At 41.8% G+C, this 18,337-nt stretch overlaps 2 protein-coding genes and 1 long non-coding RNA gene across 4 annotated transcripts; 2 read left to right on the top strand and 1 right to left on the bottom strand.

The window, feature by feature from the left end:
* The first annotated feature begins 914 nt into the window (after positions 1–914).
* Positions 915–6,782, top strand: sarm1 (sterile alpha and TIR motif containing 1). The gene is made up of 8 exons (XM_051396692.1): positions 915–2,133; positions 2,738–3,356; positions 3,448–3,660; positions 3,814–3,905; positions 3,983–4,309; positions 4,447–4,636; positions 4,890–5,011; positions 5,391–6,782. The coding sequence occupies exons 1-8, from the start codon at positions 1,670–1,672 to the stop codon at positions 5,503–5,505; spliced, it is 2,142 nt and encodes a 713-aa protein (XP_051252652.1). The 5' UTR covers positions 915–1,669; the 3' UTR covers positions 5,506–6,782.
* slc46a1 (solute carrier family 46 member 1) lies at positions 6,681–12,556 on the bottom strand. 2 transcript variants are annotated; one of them, XR_007884354.1, is made up of 6 exons: positions 12,078–12,556; positions 10,689–11,080; positions 10,122–10,591; positions 9,448–9,485; positions 9,011–9,167; positions 6,681–8,861 (listed from the first exon to the last, which is right to left on the bottom strand). XR_007884354.1 is itself a non-coding variant. In XM_051396695.1 (6 exons), exons 1-6 carry the CDS (start codon positions 12,372–12,374, stop codon positions 8,807–8,809), a joined length of 1,455 nt encoding a protein of 484 aa, XP_051252655.1. In that variant the 5' UTR covers positions 12,375–12,553; the 3' UTR covers positions 6,681–8,806. The 2 variants fall into 2 exon arrangements, 1 of the variants encoding a protein (XP_051252655.1); XM_051396695.1 differs by having other exon boundaries at positions 9,448–9,531; positions 12,078–12,553.
* Positions 12,557–16,296: 3,740 nt separating this feature from the next.
* On the top strand, positions 16,297–17,825 carry LOC127361789 (uncharacterized). Its single transcript, XR_007884355.1, has 2 exons — positions 16,297–17,071; positions 17,110–17,825. It is a non-coding gene; the product is annotated as an uncharacterized LOC127361789 (long non-coding RNA).
* The last annotated feature ends 512 nt before the right edge of the window (positions 17,826–18,337 follow it).

The following is an 18,337-nucleotide window of genomic DNA, read 5'->3' as shown; positions in this document are numbered from 1 at the left end:
TCCATGATTTCTGTCTCTGGACTGGATCAAAGTCACTGAGCTCATCTTGTTTCAGGACAGTACTGATTTTCTCCAGAGCGCCACAGGAAGTCATTCCTGCCTGTGGTCATCAAACTCTTCAACTTCTCCCTCAGAGTGTCAGACACTGTTAGTCATTAGTCAATCAACTGGCCTTTAAATAAACTGTAACTGTTCTATAACACACCTATTCAGTTCTCAAGCATTATCAGTATTTAGTCATTATTCATTATACTTCTGTTACCTACTGCAACAATATATATTTTGAACATCTTATTTACAATTTATTGTTATATATTGTAATTTAATGCACATATTTTATTATTATTTCTATTACTTATGTCTTTGTTTAGCAACTTGAGTAATGCAACCAATTTCCCCCTGGAGATCAATAAAGTATTTCTGATTTCAATTCGCTATTTTTATTATTTTTTTATTATATAGTACTTTTTACTTTTATATTTTGAGTATTCCACTTTTACGTGAAAAAAGAAGTTGAATCAATATTTCTACTTTAACTGGCGCTTTCACACAAGTATCTGTATTTCTCTATTTATATATACTATCAATGGTATTTCTACTTGAGTAAAGAATATATGTGCGATATATTTTATATATATTTGCCACCTCTGCTTAGTCATGTTCTCTCTTTACGTTCCTTTAAATACATTAAACTGTGTCAGCCAACTCAAACTCAGTGAGAGAGTCTAGTGATATAACTCCTTAAGGCATTTACTTAATTAAATAGTAATATTAGTCATAACAACCATCACATAAATTGTGTACAGCACAACATGGTGTGACTCAGAGGTCTTTCTCCAGTTGCTCCAGCAGAGGGCCTGCAGTGTTTATGGGCACGGTGAGCATGCTCTGACCGGCTGCAGGGTGCAGGGAGGGGAGAAGGAGGAAGAACAAGGGGTGGGGTGGGGGGCGGGAATGCTTCTTTTCCTGTTCATCCCCGGTAGTATCCGGAGCCGGTGGGCGGTGCAGACCCCTGAAGATGCTGACAGTCTGTGGATGCTGACTGAAAGGATGCGATAGGTCGGACATGCTGATGATATGTTATATTCTGTATTTTTTTTTGTTCAGGAGACACGAGCCGTTATAGTGCGTCAGATAACCTATACTTGAAGAAGAGGCCTTCTTTTGTCTGCAAAACCTCAACAACGAATGAAAAAGACACAACAATAGTGTATTGACTTCTCAGGAAAACAAACCGGATTTGCCTCCCCGGGCGTTCAGTTTGCGGTGCAGTGTGCCGGGATGTTGTCTGTTTGAGGACACTACTGTCAACAGATCCTGTGAAGGCTTTGAATCATCATCCAGTTGGCCAGTCGGTGGGAAAATAGAGACAAAGCAGCTTCTGTTGAGGCACGATTATGCGCAGACACACTGCGACCTGCTCAAGATCTGCTTATGACTGTTTATGGGCTTACTGCCACAGAGAGAGAGAGAGAGAGAGAGAGAGAGAGAGGTGATGCAATTTGGTGAAAGCTGTCACTATTGATTTACAGCTGAGGCCTGTGTTGACGCATCTGTAGCAGTGTTTAGGCGGACAGCTGACTGTAAATCACTGACTTGCATACGAGCGTTGTAAACAAACAAACACATCCCATCATCCACTCTGATACCGACACGTTTCTGCCGGTAGATGCTCTTTTCTCTGACCCTCTTCCTGTGGAGGCTCTACCGACATTTCTCCATCATGTTCAGCTCGGACAGACTCACGGTGCCCGAATATGTCAGCCGGTTGCAGAGAGGGAGGAGCGGCTCCGGTCCCGACCCCAGACCGGTCTCTCCGGGCATCAGCGCCGACGTCCAGGCGGGTTTGGACACCTCCCTCCCAGCCCTGCGCTGCGCCATCAGGAGGCTGAAGTCAGGCAAGGAAAACTCTCATCCAGGTGACACCCGCAGGGCCATCGCGGAGATCTTCCAGCTGGTGGAGGAGGCCTGGGTCTTGCCCACCGTAGGCCGTCAGGTGGCCGAGGAGATCTGCACCAGGATCCGGCTGGATGGAGGCCTGGAGCTGCTGCTACAGCTTCAAGAGACACCTGCTGTGGAGATCACCTATGAGTCTGCAAAACTGCTGGAGCAGATCCTGATCTCAGATAACAGGTAGGCTAGTGTGTGTGCAGGGGTGGACAAAATAACGTGAATACTTTTACATTATGATACAGTCTAATACAACAGCTCTGCAATAAACAACATTTTAAAGATTGTAATGTTTCTGCTGAGATGTTTTAATTAGTTTGGGGGCATTCATTTTTTAAATTTGTACAGGGATAGAGAAAACAACATAAGCAATTGACAATATCAGGCAACATGATACAATAGTTGGTATTTCTGGCATATGATCTTGCCAGGATAACAAAAACATAATGACCTCTCAACAAGAAGTTAAACTCTTATCTGATATCTTCATCATCTAGAAAATGTTTGAAAACTGTGAAAAACCCATCACAAATGTAGAATGACATATAGAAGTTTCTTGTTGCATCCAACCAGCAGTAAAAAGCTAAATCTGTTTAATTTGCAGTGAAAAAAAGTTATTCATTAATTGTCTAATTGTTTCAGCACTAGTTGACTGATAACTTTGGTTGTTACCAAACAGCCCATATATGCCTATGTATGCCTCATTCGTTCAGGAGTATCTGTTTAATGTAGAATTGATCGTATGAGTCAAGTTTTGTTTCCCTATGTTACACACTTATGTTGACAGAGATTATTTAGCGCGTATGGGTCTGGGGGTCATTCTCAACCTGACTCGACAGCAGGAAGATGCACAGCTGGCTCGCAGTGTCTCGGGGATCCTGGAGCACATGTTCAAACACACCGAGGAGACATCCATCCACCTCATCACTAATGGAGCCCTGGATGCCCTCCTCTTCTGGTGCCGAGGTACAGATCCCACCGTGCTACGTCACTGTGCTGTGGCTCTAACAAACTGTGCCATGTACGGCGGCCACCGCTGCCAGAGATTGATGATCGAGAAACAGGTGGCTGAGTGGCTTTTCCCACTGGCTTTTTCCAAAGAGGATGAACTCATTCGATTCCATGCATGTCTGGCTGTGACTGTGTTAGCTGCGAACAGAGAAATTGAGAAGGAGGTGGTGAAATCTGGAACCTTGGAGCTGGTGGAGCCATTCATTGCGTCTTTGGATCCGGATGACTTTGCCCGCAGTTTATTGGACAGTGCAGACTGCATGCAAGGTAGGACGGCATCTGATCTGCAGCATCTTCTGCCATTACTTGATGGGACGAGGTTGGAGGGAAAGTGCATTGCAGCCTTTTACCTTTGCGTTGAGACCAGCATCAAGTCTCGTCAGCGAAATACCAAGGTACAATCGCTGCCCACCTTCCTCAAAATGTTAGGTAACACTGTCCGGTAGCTTTGTTGTGACTGTGACTTTAATGTGTCCTCCTCCCAAGATATTTCAAGAGATCGGAGCAGTGCAGAGCCTAAAAAGAATCGTCATGTACTCCAGTAATGGCACAGCCTCTGGCCTCGCCAAGCGGGCACTGAGCATGATGGGAGAAGAAGTGCCAAAACGTATCCCGTCATGTGTGCCCAACTGGAAAACCTGTGGAGTGCAGACCTGGCTGCAGCAGATTGGCTTTAGTGCCTATTGTGAGCGTTTCCAGGTAAGTTAAACACTAACCCTTCCTTTGTATGTGTAAAAACTTACTTGGCAATAAACCCAATTCTGATTCTGATTCTGTTACTCAACAGAGAGATAAATACAATCTACCTAATATAGAATATGTCTGACATTTTCTAACCATCTTACTATGTAGGAGCTCCAGGTGGATGGAGACCTCCTGCTGAACATCACAGACCAGGATCTGTTCACTGATCTGGGCATGACTGCAGGCCTCACTCGCAAGAGGCAAGTGGTACAAACCATTCAACACAGGTTTCTAAAGGCTGAGCAATGTAACACCTCTGTTCTGTCTCATCCTCCAGGTTTTTGAGAGACTTGCGCGTGTTGAAGACTTATGCCAACTACTCTACATGTGATCCAACCAATATGGCCGACTGGTTGGTGCAGGTGGACCCTCGTTTCCGTCAGTACACCCACGGCCTGGTCCAGTCGGGGGTGGATCGCAACAATGTCCAGGACCTGACCGATCTGCAGCTCCAGCACGACTGCCACATAGACAACGGAGTCCACAGAGCCAAGATACTATCTTGTAGCCGCAAACCCTTAAAAGCGTGCCTCACAGACGCCCAGCCTGCAGGGCCCGACGTGTTCATCAGCTACCGTCGGACTACCGGCTCACAGCTGGCCAGGTCAGAACTGAAACAGGTGTAGTGGAAAAGGTGGTCATTCAGGAGGAGAACATGGGTTAAAATTAGAACCAGGGTGACATAAGTCATATGTAATGTCTCGATTCATCTTTAAAATGTATTTTCTCCCCTGACCCCAGCCTTTTGAAGGTGCACCTGCAGGTTCGAGGATACAGCGTGTTCATAGATGTGGAGAAGCTTGAAGCTGGTAAATTCGAAGACAAACTGATTCAGAGTGTACAGAGGGCACGTAACTTCATCCTGGTCCTGTCCTCAAATGCGCTTGACAAATGCATGGGTGACACTGCCATGAAGGATTGGGTGCATAAGGTTAGAAGTTTTCCATTTGCTTGCATGTGAGGGACTCATTAAATCTAATTATTGCTTAATACTGTAACTTCACCGCACCTTTAGTTTAACCCTATCACGATATTCCACATACACGTACAAAATGCATGTTAATGTCAGGATCAGAAAATGTCACTAGTCTTTGTCTTCTGCAGCAGGCCTGAGAAATTATTTGTGGTTTTACACAATATGGAAATATGCCATAGACTCAAAGACATGATCATTAATCTTGCAGGAGATTGTCACAGCCTTGGCTGGCAAGAAGAACATAGTTCCTGTCACAGATAATTTCACATGGCCCGACCCCATGTGTCTGCCGGAGGACATGAGAGCAATTCTCAAATTCAACGGTATCAAGTAAGTGAAAACTCAAATTAACCTTGCGGTTAGCGCAACTCTGCAGCTACATGTTTTCAAAATGTTTATCACATAGTTATGTGGTGAACCTAAAGTAAGCTTTAATTAGGAGGGGAAATGCTATTCCGAACAGGTTCAATCCCTCATTTAAGAGATAGGGTTGTGTGATAACGACACAGTAGTCACTTTACTAATCCTTTAAAGCATAAAGCATAAGAAATTATAGTTTAAAGAAATACAAGAGTTTTATTTCTTTAAAGAATAATTTCTGAATACATGGGTTAACTTTTTATTGTCTGTAATAGGTGCAGATCTGTAACATATCCATTAGAGAGCACTTATAATATCATCAAATGCCTGTTGCCTTTACTTGACACAGATGGTCCCATGAGTATCAGGAGGCCACGATCGAGAAGATCCTACGCTTTCTGAATGGACACCAAGACCAAATGGACAGCCCAGGCGCCTCCAAAGGGGAGAAAAAGAAAGAATGAGATAACAAATGACATATACAGAGTTTGATCTCAGCTATAATAACTTTCAATGATGCCAAATTCCACATGGCCGACGGTGGACTGGCCAGCAGCTTCCCCCGCTCTGCCCAAACGCATGTGAAGTGAATTTGATTATGATTAGCTTACATGCTCACACAAATACCTAATATAAATAGACCTAATATATTGCAAACAATAAAGGAAATTAAAAAAGGGATTTCTGATTGTATATAATAAACTGTAAGCCTTTAAATGATAGTACCCGCACACTGCTCTATATGTGTAATCAGGTACAATATACGCCTTCTGTCTCTCAGGAAAATAACTGTGATAGATCAGCCGACACTGGGACCCAGCAAAATCATCAACAGCATTTTCTGAAGCATCCACTAACACGTCAGCTTTCATAGAAGTTGTATGCAATCATCTTTTGTTCGACTCGTATACTGTACATTTCTGTCTTATTTTACTGACGTTTGTGTTGTTATGTTATGTGATAGATAAGAAACTGTTCCTAGCAGATGCATTGATTGTGGGCATAATCTATGCTGGAGACTTACTGTACAGAAATAACTGAGCTACAAGCAGCACCACTGTTTTAGCCACAGATTTAAGGAGTGTACAGGCAACGACAAATACCCATGTAGTATTAAACATTTAATTTTTTCTGTAAAAGTGGATATAACTTTGAATTGATGTACATTAACTTACAGTACTCAAAAATGCAGTTAACTCCTTACAGTGTGTCTCGTTGCCCACTGTTACAACGTAATGTAATATCATTTAATACTGTTGACTTGAGGTGTCATTCGCCACACTGTTAACTCTGATTATTAAATATCAAGTATTTAATTGTTGGCTTTGCAACGGAAATGTCATCCTTGTTCCCTCAGCGTATTAAATGGGAGTAAAAACAAAAAGAAATGAGCAATATGATATAAAAAGAATGTGATGATGCTGAAATAAATGCGTGATGAAACATTTGTAAGTTTTGCAAATTAACCAAAGCAGTCATCAAGATGTCTTTCCACATATTGTTCAATAAAATTATATTATAGGCTGAATGCAACTGCAGGGCTTTTATCTGACCTTAATATTGCTTCCAATGTCCACCTCATTTATTAAATACGCTCTGTGTAATTGACATTAACTTATTTTCAAGAAGTAGAACAAGATTTTATTTTTTATCATCATGTTTTTTAATGTTTTCAGTGTGAAACAAACATAATTTGTTCCCTTCATTTGAAATATGGTCAAATAAAATGTGTTATAAAACATTTCACAATGAAAGTCTTTATTTGAACTTCATTATGTGTGACAAACAAATGTAATCACCATCTTTATCACAAAGTATCCAAAATGATCCAGTCATATTCCAATAAATAAAATGATTGCAACTTACAAATATTGCACAATGAAGAATAGACACTTGAAGAATGGCTGTGACCACATGATCCACCCACTGTCAAGAATAATCTTCATGCAGATCAATTCACATTATCTGAGTTAATACTTCACTTGACCTCCAAACTTCCCTTTGTGCATTTTAAAGCTGATTCGGCAGCTCTTGTTCCCTCACTGTGCGACTAAGACCCAACCTCTGTGTGCATGTTGGCTGTGGGCCTGTGCTTTGGGACTATCGAGTGTTGTTGTGGTGGTGGGAGGGGGACTCTGGAGGGAGTCTGGACTGTGCTCTGCTTTATGGAAAGAGGAGGGAGGGTCAAAGGGTAACTCAGTAATCCCTGGCTGCGGCTACAGTTTGCAAATGATCTTATTGGATTATTATAACTGATGTGTACATCACGCTAGAGCTGCTAAAGGTGGGTCTCATTTCAACTACTATAAGTACGGCTGAGTAGCTCGTGAATTTCCCCCTGGGGATCAATAAAGTCTTATCTAAACCTATAAAAAAAACCCATCACAATTTAAGTAGTAACTTATGTAAGGAGTGAGGAGTAAAAAGTACAATACTTGCTACTGTAATGTAGTACAGTAGAAGTATAAAGAAGCACACAAAGGTAAACAGGTGGCTAGAAAAAGCTTGATCTTATATACTGAATACAAAATGTGCTACAATCACAGGTCGGTTTCTGTACTTGTATTTGCTCCAAATTAGTTATTAATTCAGAATGGTTCATTATCATCATCTATCACGTCATCTAAGTCATCTATCTCTAAGTAAAAATATCACATATATATAACCGTGACTCATTCTATATGATCTCAATGAGTGACAATTAGTAGATTTAGAACATATCTCAAAGCAAAACTAGATTTATATCTTTTACCTCCCTTTGTGGAATAAAACTCACTGCCAGAAGTGAGGTTGTCTCTCATCACTTGATGGCACTTTTGTTACGAAATTACTATTTTAACAGCGGTGGTTGGCTTTTGTAAATAAATAAAGGAGCAGCAGCTTTTGACTGAGCTTAATGGAAAAGACTTTTAGGAAATCTGCTTACTAGTTTTGTTGCTGAGGGTTAAAGAGTCATATACATACATAAGATGAGAACCAACAAATTGATTGTACCGGAATACATGATTCAATAAAAACAATTAAACTAATAAACATTATAACAGCAGGCTTGCAGAAAATGTTTCACAATACTTGAGCTGCGTATAAATCCACTTGTCATTATCCCTTTCCACATGTTGTCCTTATACCTGTTGTCCTTATAGTTTTTGCCCTTGTTGTTATAAATACACAGAAATATGTTAAACAAAAACAATAAGAAGGTCCATGATCAATGTCTTTGGGTGTTACAGTCCAGCAAGCTGAATTGCGATTGATCAAAATTCCATCGTTAATATCCTAAAAAATATTAATCATTATTGTGTCAAGGATGTCAAACTTAGTGATTACTTACTGATTACTACTGCACTTAAATCACCGTCTGAAAACACATTACTTTGCATCCATGCTTGATATGAAACATTCTTAGCACCTTCACCTGTCGTGTGTCATTAGAGCTACTGACATTCAAAATGGAAATGTAAGGCACATTCTTTGGCACTCATTACGTCGTAATGGAAATATGTAAAATCACAAAATGAAAGCAAGTATCGAATCTTGTTCATTATCGGAGGACTATGCAAAAACTGTAATGACAGTCAGGAGGTTGATTCTTCATCCTTTGCTCTTGATCACTTTGGTGTGACTGGTTGGAAGAATCCCATCACTGAGCTAGCTAACAACAGTCAGCTGCCCCGTCAATGTGTTACGGCCAAGAAGTCTCTCAGCATCACAGATGATATGATGTCTCAGAGCTGCTCACCTCATAGACTGAAACCTCCCTTCAGGTCAGGATGCTGTCGGGTCTCTGTGGCCTCTCCTCTGGTCTAAACACTGCAGGGTCCTAGAAAGACAGCACAAACTGCTGTTAATAATTTATAATATACTGTATATAATAATAATAATAATAATAATAATAATGAGGAGGAGTAGAAGTTGTAATGTGTTTGCTGGTGAGGTCAGTTAGGGCAACGGGGGCAAGAGCAAACTCACCCAATTATTCCAGCAGGGATGAAGAGGATGAAGGCAGCAAACAGGAAGGGGAAACCCTTCATGAAGTGCAGTGTGGCTGGGTAGAGGGAGTTAAAGAGGCCACTGCCCACCAGAAAACATAAACTCTCCACACAGGCAACAGACGCAAAAAGAGCACCTGGAACCAAGTACACACACACTTATACAATTAGCAGGACACAAGCTGTCGTCATTATAATACGGATCTAATTATAATCATTACAATTCACCGACTCATTCAAATGCTACACAACTGACACACTGATGCTCTCATTTCCAGATGTGTTCGTGAGCATTTAGTAACAAGGAAACAATATACATTCTCCCCAATATAATCCTCACAGCTTGAAATTATTGCACAGTTTGCTGTGTTAAAGACGGTCTGTTGTTGTAGTATTTGTACATGTGCAGTGACTGACCTTGTTCGGATGGGTCCACCAACTTGGACAGCTTTGACCTAAGAACAGGTGTTGCAGCCATGAAGAGAAAACACAGACCGTAACCTGGTGACAGACACAATTTACGATCACTAATACTTATTGTGCAACCTCTTTACAATCTCTGAAAACCTCACCTCAATGCAGTTTGTGGTTAACGTTAATGTTAAACAGGCTACAAGCAGCGATGTAATGAGTTTTTTTATTGCCTTGTATTCAAGGTAGTCACCGTACACAACCTGTTCAGTCTGTCGCTTGCTGAGCTGTAACAGCATGACGGCGTTTGCCTGATAATATGAGATGACTTTCAGCTGTGGGTAAGAAAGTGTGCGTGCACTCAAAACCTTTAGTGTAGCTGGGAAAGCAGAAGTAAAGGAGGTTAAGAAGGTAAAAATTACGTATTAAATTGAAGTGTAAGGTCATTAAATGGATATACTCTGCAAGTTTAGCGCAAAGGAAAATCCTAGGAAAGGATTTTAGTTGTCAACATACCTTATAGAGGCTTAGTAATTACTGATTTCTGTGAGTAATAGTGGAGTAATCGGACCTTGGCTACATCTTGTCCTGACTTTACTTTTGTTTATGAACAGAAAAACATTACACATAAAACCCATTCACATCTAAGTTGTTTACAAAATGTCTCCACATCGTCTCACCTGTGAACATAAGCTGCGTAGTGTCCGCTACAGAGAAGACCACCAGCCCAGTGACGTTGGATGCCAGACCCACGAGAGCCACCCAGGAGTCCGCCAGACATCGCTGCATGATCTTCAGCCCCAGCAGACTGGTAAGGTAGGCCAGGTGCTGAGCCGCTGATCCATATCCAATGAGAGCTGGCCCCCAGCACAGCGGTGAGCTGAGCTCATACAACACATACAACTCCCTGCTGCCGAAGTGTACAGTCACCACCAGAAAGAAACACAGCATGTAAAGCCACAGCTTACATCTGCCACTTCCCTCACTACTACTGCCTCCTGTTGAGAAGAGGTGCCAGACAGCTTTATAGTGGCGAGAGCTGAAGAGCGGGACACTTGGGTCTGGAAAGACAGACTCACGGACAAACAGGTAAGCGTACAGAGCCGAGGCCAAGTTAGTGGCCAGGACCAGCCAGAAAGGGTTGATGTACCTAAATAAAAAGACACAAAAATATAACGATAATGATTAACAATTCAGAACTGCACTGTACTACTAATACTTCTATAGATACATGACCCATTTCTTACCCTTGTGCCCGCCGCCACTGCCCTCCGATGACGCTGGCTAGCATCCCTGAAAGGCCCAGACAAGCCTCCAAGACCGCCACCCTGAAGGTGCGGGACCTTCTGTCGCTGGTGTCAGCTACATACGAGAAGCAGCCGGCCAGGATGGCGTTGAAATCACCCGAAAGGCCACTAAGTAGCCTGCCCACTAGAAAGTAGATGACAGGTAGCTTCAGGTACATCACCACTAGGTAGACCACCGCTTGGAGGGCCAGGCCTAGGTTGGGCAGGATGAGGACAGGTCTGCGACCGGCGAGGTCACTCCATGAGCCCAGGAGAGGCACCACTAACAGGCCTACAGAAAATCCTCCAAGACTGATGTACAGGTTCCAGTGGGCTGTCAACGTTTCCACCTCCTGTAAGACGACAAGAGTGACGTGGTCAACAACACTTAACAAACAGGATGGCACCCATAATCACATTTACCAAGCATCATGGGTCTAATTTAGTGCATAATTACTGAAGCTGAGTACAACAAAATGTCAGGGCTGTGTCCTGGTGAGGACAGAAAACTGCTGATCTATCTAACCATGATTACTGCCTCTAAACTAAAAAAAGCACCAGTGAACCTGTTCAAATTGTGCACGTTCATCATATCTCTGTTGCTTAGTTTCAACTTGTGACTGCGGTTCCTCTTTGTGGAAACTGTTTCTGGGTTAAATGCTGTGACTATTTTAAAGTCGTTTTCCTTCATTGCAGATGTTTTATTTTTATCTCTACACCTGCATCGTGCAAAGATGATTCCACCTCTTTAAATGTAAGTATGCTTCTAAACGTCCCTGTATTCATGTATTTCATTGTGGCAGAATGATTTAAGTTATGTTTATTATGTTTCTAAAGTATGTCTTGTATATCTCATCTCTTTACTAACTACTTTATTATTAAATATATTCTATAGGATGTCTTCTGTTAAAAACATGTCCATGTTAATTAACAAGTTAAAACAATTCAGCTTGTTAACCCACAATTGTAGTGTTTGTAAGTGTGAATCCTTTAACGTTACTTCAAGCTATCCAAAGAGACTCCATTATCAGGCAGGTAGTTAATGATCCACACCTGGCCTGCTGACTAACATAACCTGACACCAGCGGTGGCTGTAAGCTCGCTAACTAACTTTAAATAGCTGTTCAGTAAGGCGCATGAATGAGAGTAACTAGCTGACAGCTACTATTATCGAGGTATCATTGAGCAAGGCACTTAACTTACAGATCTGACCAGCAGCAGCAGCACTGTGACTGACAACCGTTATAAAGTTACTGAGTATGAGTAACCGTTAAAAGACGTTGAGTGTGAGACGTTAACCGTTAAAAGACGTCGACAGTGAGACGTTAACCGTTAAAAGACGTTGACCACCTTCTGAAGAGGGTCGGGGGGCACGGAGCCGTTGCTGCACCCCGACCCCTTGGAGCCGTTGTAGCCGAGGTCCTCGCTGATGCGGTCCCACAGGTACTGTGTGGACAGAGGCGCCTGCAGGGCCAGAGAAAACATGGACAGGAACAACACTGGCTCCACAGACACCGGCAGCGGGCATGTGAACGGTGGTCGTACGGAGCGGGTGGTCGGCACGTCAGCCTCCTCTTTTTGCCCGGCTGAGCCGCTGGTCGACACTTCATCGTCGGGGAGGATCGCCGCGGTGTCCGGCTCGTCCATGTCACACTGACTCAAAGCTAATCGTTGCTAGTTTGTTTATGCTGCTGACTTTGCGTTTCAAAATAAAACGCGCATGAAGGCAATTGAACTGGAAGCGATACTGGTGCACATTAAAGGGGGACTCAGCAACCCCGTCTGGACGAAGAGGTGAACTACATTTTTTTTGACATAGCATATTTAAAAAGACAATGCTGTGCAACCTCTTCTTTTTATTTTTTGGTGGATGTCAATCATTTACTTTGAAGGCGAATACCGCCACCTACTGTACCGGAGTATGTGACGTTAGAACACACATACGACTGTGGCTTTGTTACGTTTTGCCATGTGACGTCGTAACCGTGGCAACAGAAAAGCTGACATGGCTGACATTGCGCTTCCGTAACTGAGAGAGGATTTACAGACGTTTCCTTTTTCTTTATGTGACCCCCACCCAGGTTACAACGGGGACCGATACACAGAATATAACTATACCAGCCCTAGACACCAACCATCTGAGCGTTGACACAATTTTTAAAGGGTTCACGAAAAGCGGGAGACGTGCATTCAGCTCTCCAATAATATTTATTAAAAATAAATTATTCTGGCAAAAGACCTGAAAAAGAAAGGAGAAACCATAAAACTAGTCCAAGTTATTTTATTCCACAATACTAAAATAGTTTATAAATAGCAAATGGCTTCACCATAACATAAAATACAATAAGAGATTAAAGCTGCAAGCAGCGTTGGGCGGGACCTCGCAATCCACACAACTCGGGGCGTGCTGCAGCCGCGTCGCGTGAAAATCTGCCGTTAATCACGCAGCGCTTACTTCCTGTTGCCAGTAGGTGGCGCTATCACTATGTCTGAATATTGTCATGTACACGTGTTCAGGGGGGGACTGTTATCAAGCATTTGAAGTGTGGAGCCGATTGGACAATGAACACTCAAGTTATAGCGAATTCGTGTTTTGTGGTGGTCCATCAAAATTTCCCGCCACCCCACAGACACGCCCCCTCACCACAGTCAACACATATCATCAACAATGTGTTTTGCATTTTATAAGTAAATTTCAGCTGGATCTGATCATCCTGCTAGGAGAAGAACATGAAAGTATAAAACGTGATACTTCCTGTTACCAGTATGTGGCGCTATCACTATGTCTGAATATTGTCATGTAGACGTGTTCAGGGTGGGACTGCTATCAAACACGTGAAGTTTCATTGAGATTGGATCATGTACGCTGAAGTTATGAGGACGTGTTCAGGGTGGGACTGTACACTGAAGATATGAGTACTATCTGTTTGATGGCCAATCGGTGGAATTCGACACGTCGTCACGGGCACACAGTTAAAAATACAGTCACAAATAGCACAACTTTTGATAACCAATGTGTGTAGATTGAAGTGATTGAATTTGAAGTCAATCTGATAAAATCTGTAGGAGGAGTTAGTTAAAAGAGAAGCCCTTAAATGTCGGAAATAGCATCACAGTTTGACATTTGATTCAACCTGGCCAACTTTGAGGGAACGTCACGGACACGCCCTTTAACGTACAGTCACAAATAGCACAACTTTTAATCAGCACCATTTTTTGACTGTACTGACTAATTTTGAAGCATATCCGATAAATTCCCTAGGAGGAGTTCGTTCAAATACAACACGAAAAGTTCGCCGAAAGTGAAAATCAAAATGTCCGACTTCCTGTGGCATCCAAGAGGCTTTTTTGTGCGTCCCGGCATGTTTCATGTGCCTACCGAGTTTCGTACATATCGGTGAAACGTGGTGCCAGGGCTGCTGTTTTTTATCCTGTAGGGGGCGCTACAAACACGACAAACACGATTTTTGGTATGTGAGCTTCAGGCAGCACTCTTCACGTGCCCTGTGAATTTCATATTCATAACTATTACGGTCTCTGCACAGTGATTTACCAGGCCACCAGAGCGCCACCTAGTGGCGGATTGTTGACACATTTTTTAGCGAGCCTCAGGGAGCCTTGGGCAAGCGTCGTACCAAGTTTCATTTCAATCACACGTGCCATTGTGGAGATATAAACTTCTTCATTTTAAAGAGTGCCACCTTGTGGAAATGGCCTGAAATTGTGCATGATGCCTAAGGAAGACATGGGGAACTAACGACCCAAGTTTGATGTCAATCGGACATACCAATGTGGAGAAATGGTCCACTTTCCTTTTTTGACGAAAAATCTACAGGAAGTTAGAATTTTATAGCGTTCTTATTTTTTAAAATTTCAAAAATATTAAAATTACTCTTTTTGCCAGGGTGGTAAGTAGTTTAAGGACATTTCGCGCTCTAACGAAAAAAAATTAAGGCGGAAGTGGGCGGGGCCTATATGGGGAGATTCAGCTCCATTCACTGAACGCGTGGATATAAGTTTTTTGAATGTGTGACAAACGATGTGGGAGTTATTAGCCTAAACGCACTTTTCATGATATTTTCATTGCGAGATCTCGTAATTATGAGAAAAGGTGTCAATTTTGCAGTGAATGCAATGCGCTTCCGTAGATAGACATTAGGGGCTCTATCTTGCACTCAGCGCAATTGACTTTGTACACTGGCGCTTGTATAATTCCTATTTTGCACTCAACGCACATTGAAATTTTCCCTCCACCGACGCACATCCTTAAATTAGGGAATGAACTTGCGCTCCGGGGGGGTTCAGCGAAAAGAGGAGGCGTGTCCGGGCGTTCCTGGTGTTTTGTGTTTCAGAAAACAATCTGCCACAGACCAGGAAAGACCTAGTCTAAAGTCAGTGGCGCTTATTCAAATGCTATTTTAAGGGCGCAGACTTAAGGGGATCCGCCTGAGAGGCCGCAGCAACATCACCACCAGGTCAAGACGGGCATTAATACTTTGCCGCATCCCGGACAGCTCCCGCTCCAGCATGTCAAACCCGGTTTGCTGCAGGAACGGGTGGTCCTCCAGTGTGTAGCGGGTCTGGATCCTCTGCACCTTGGTGTTTGCGCTGCTCCCTCCTCAGCTGGCCCTTGCGCACTGCTCGGCCCGTGCGCACTGCTCCCGAGGCCAGGGTCTTCTTCCTGCGAAGCTGCGTTACATTGTTTGGATTTATTGTATGGCTGTGTTACATTTATTTCATGTCAATAATGTCACTTCTCGGTATTTTACGGCCCTGACCAGAACGTCGGTCTCCTCGGCTGTGAACCGCTCCTAGTGTGCGCCTGGCCAATCCGCCGTTATAATAGCAATCCGCCATGGAACAAGTGCGCCTGCTTTTAAAGGGAATGTGAGATGACGCTCTGATTGGTTTGTTACGCCCAAACCACACCTATGACTAATGTAGCTACTTCAGACCAACCCATTTTAGATGAGTCATTTATCCTGCCGGCATAATAGCAACAGCGCCCAAGATCCGCCCACAAAGCTACTTGGTTTTGCGTTTGATACTTGCGTTTCAGATCGGCAAGATAGGGCCCAAGATTTAACTGTGGTAATAAAGTAACAGTTTATTTGTAAAAGATTTAATACATGGAGGTGCTTGTGTGCACACAAATCGGGGAATGCTTTACATCTGTATTCACATCCTAAAAATACACTGTAACAAAATTTCCTGTTAAATTACAGTAAACTACTGGCAGCTACAGTTGCCAGCTTGAAACTGTTATTCTACAGTGTACCTACTGTGATCTACAACAACAGTTTAGTACTGTAAAAATATTACAGTACTGTGCTGTATGGAAAATAAACATTACAGTATTATACTGTTATTTTACAGTTCCTACAGTATTCTCCATTAACAAATTATTACTGTAAAACTGTACAATGTGATCTTCACAGTCATATAAACTAATGATTTAAAAGTTTTACATTTAAAATGAACCCTGAAATAAAAAAAAAAAAAAAAAAAAATAATAATAATAATAAATGAAATATTCGAAATGGTTCAGACAAGAGATGGCCGACAACATTAGGCATTTATTAAAGCTGAACATTTTCAGTATCTACAAAATCCATAAAAACACCATTACTACTTGGTTGTCAGAATTTTTTCCGGAACTATGACAAGTGATGGCTAACATTACATTCATTAAACTTTGTATTTTCCTCCCCAGGTCAAAATTGACCAGGTCTGGTTTGACTGGTTGCAAAGCATAGAGTACAAATTATCAGCCAATTCAACTTCATTTAACCTTACTGCTAGTTTTTTTCCTTCCTCCTTCCTCCCTTCACCCAAAGACAGTTTGGTTTAAGTCACTGCATCAAATGCATAGCAGCTAAGAAAACTAAGTAAAAGCTAACTAAATTACACACATTCCATTAACAATAACAATTAAACATATCAAACTGGCTCTCAACAATGGTGGGTCCAAAAATGAACCTGGACATCTGAGACAGATGGACTGAACTATACTGGCTAAATAAAGCCCCACTCAAAGTCCATCACATTTTTTAGTAGAGTGGCCACATGGGGATTCACTGCTGTTGCCTTTTTGTGGACCAGCTTCCCCGTCTTCTTTGACACCACCTTCCCCTGGCTGGTTTTTCTTCCCCTTTCAGGATTAATCCCAATGAGGCACCTAAAATGTAATAATAGAGAAAGTATATAAGATATAAGGTATGGTAAGTAAAGACCATTTGCATTTAATATGGAACCCTATAACAGTAATTGAATAAAAAATTAACACCTATGAGTTTGCATGTGCCTGACATGTGCAATGTACTCCTGCAGGTTTTACCACATATGTTTCAAGTTATCATGTTTTCACTACAGGCCTTCACAGCAAAATAATCTTTAAAGTACTTTCTCAAGAAAAGAAAAATCATTACATCAAAAACTAGTCAACTAACTTTTAGCTACTGTATATTACATTAGTGCATATTTGAAGCTCCTTTTTAGCTTTTTGCATCAACCTGCATAACAAGCTTCTCCCTATAAACTCCCATAAACTGTGTTATTTGAAAAAGTAAAACAATAAATGGTCGATCTGACAACAAATGCCCAAGCCAACCTATGCTAATTTAAGTAATTTGCTTCAACAGAAAGCTAAACTTTAAATGAGAGTAACGTATGCTAGCGTGCGGCACGTACTTTTGACTCAATCTTTTCGGCAAAAAACAGTCAATAAAATGTTAATCCAATGACATTAGTACGGTGGCCCTGAGGTGCAAATCACAACAGCAAATCAGAAAACACAACACAAAAAGAGAAAACACAACGGCAAATCAGAAAACACAACACAAAAAGAGAAAACACAACACAAAAAGAAAAAACACAACACAAAAAGAGAAAACACAACGGCAAATCAGAAAACACAACACAAAAAGAGAAAACACAACGGCAAATCAGAAAACACAACACAAAAAGAGAAAACACAACACAAAAAGAGAAAACACAACGGCAAATCAGAAAACACGACACAAAAAGAGAAAACACAACACAAAAAGAGAAAACACAACGGCAAATCAGAAAACACAACACAAAAAGAGAAAACACAACGGCAAATCAGAAAACACAACACAAAAAGAGAAAACACAACACAAAAAGAAAAAACACAACACAAAAAGAAAAAACACAACACAAAAAGAGAAAACACAACACAAAAAGAGAAAACACAACGGCAAATCAGAAAACACAACACAAAAAGAGAAAACACAACGGCAAATCAGAAAACACAACACAAAAAGAGAAAACACAACACAAAAAGAGAAAACACGACACTAAAAGAGAAAACACGACACAAAAAGAGAAAACACAACACAAAAAGAGAAAACACAACGGCAAATCAGAAAACACAACACAAAAAGAGAAAACACAACGGCAAATCAGAAAACACAACAACATTAACCAAACCGGAAAAGGTAGGTACCCTCGGGCGACATGAGTCGTCACTGATTGGACAAAAGAACTGGTCCGTCCTTTGAACCGGAAACACAACACCGCCAGACCTATGCGTTCAAGTTGCCAAATCTGAAAATTCAAACCACTAAATAAGGAAAATATTCTCTTTT

Source organism: Dicentrarchus labrax, unplaced genomic scaffold (genome assembly GCF_905237075.1).
Source record: "Dicentrarchus labrax unplaced genomic scaffold, dlabrax2021, whole genome shotgun sequence".
Taxonomy (NCBI): domain Eukaryota; kingdom Metazoa; phylum Chordata; class Actinopteri; family Moronidae; genus Dicentrarchus; species Dicentrarchus labrax.
This window is presented reverse-complemented; position numbering and strand designations above follow the sequence as displayed.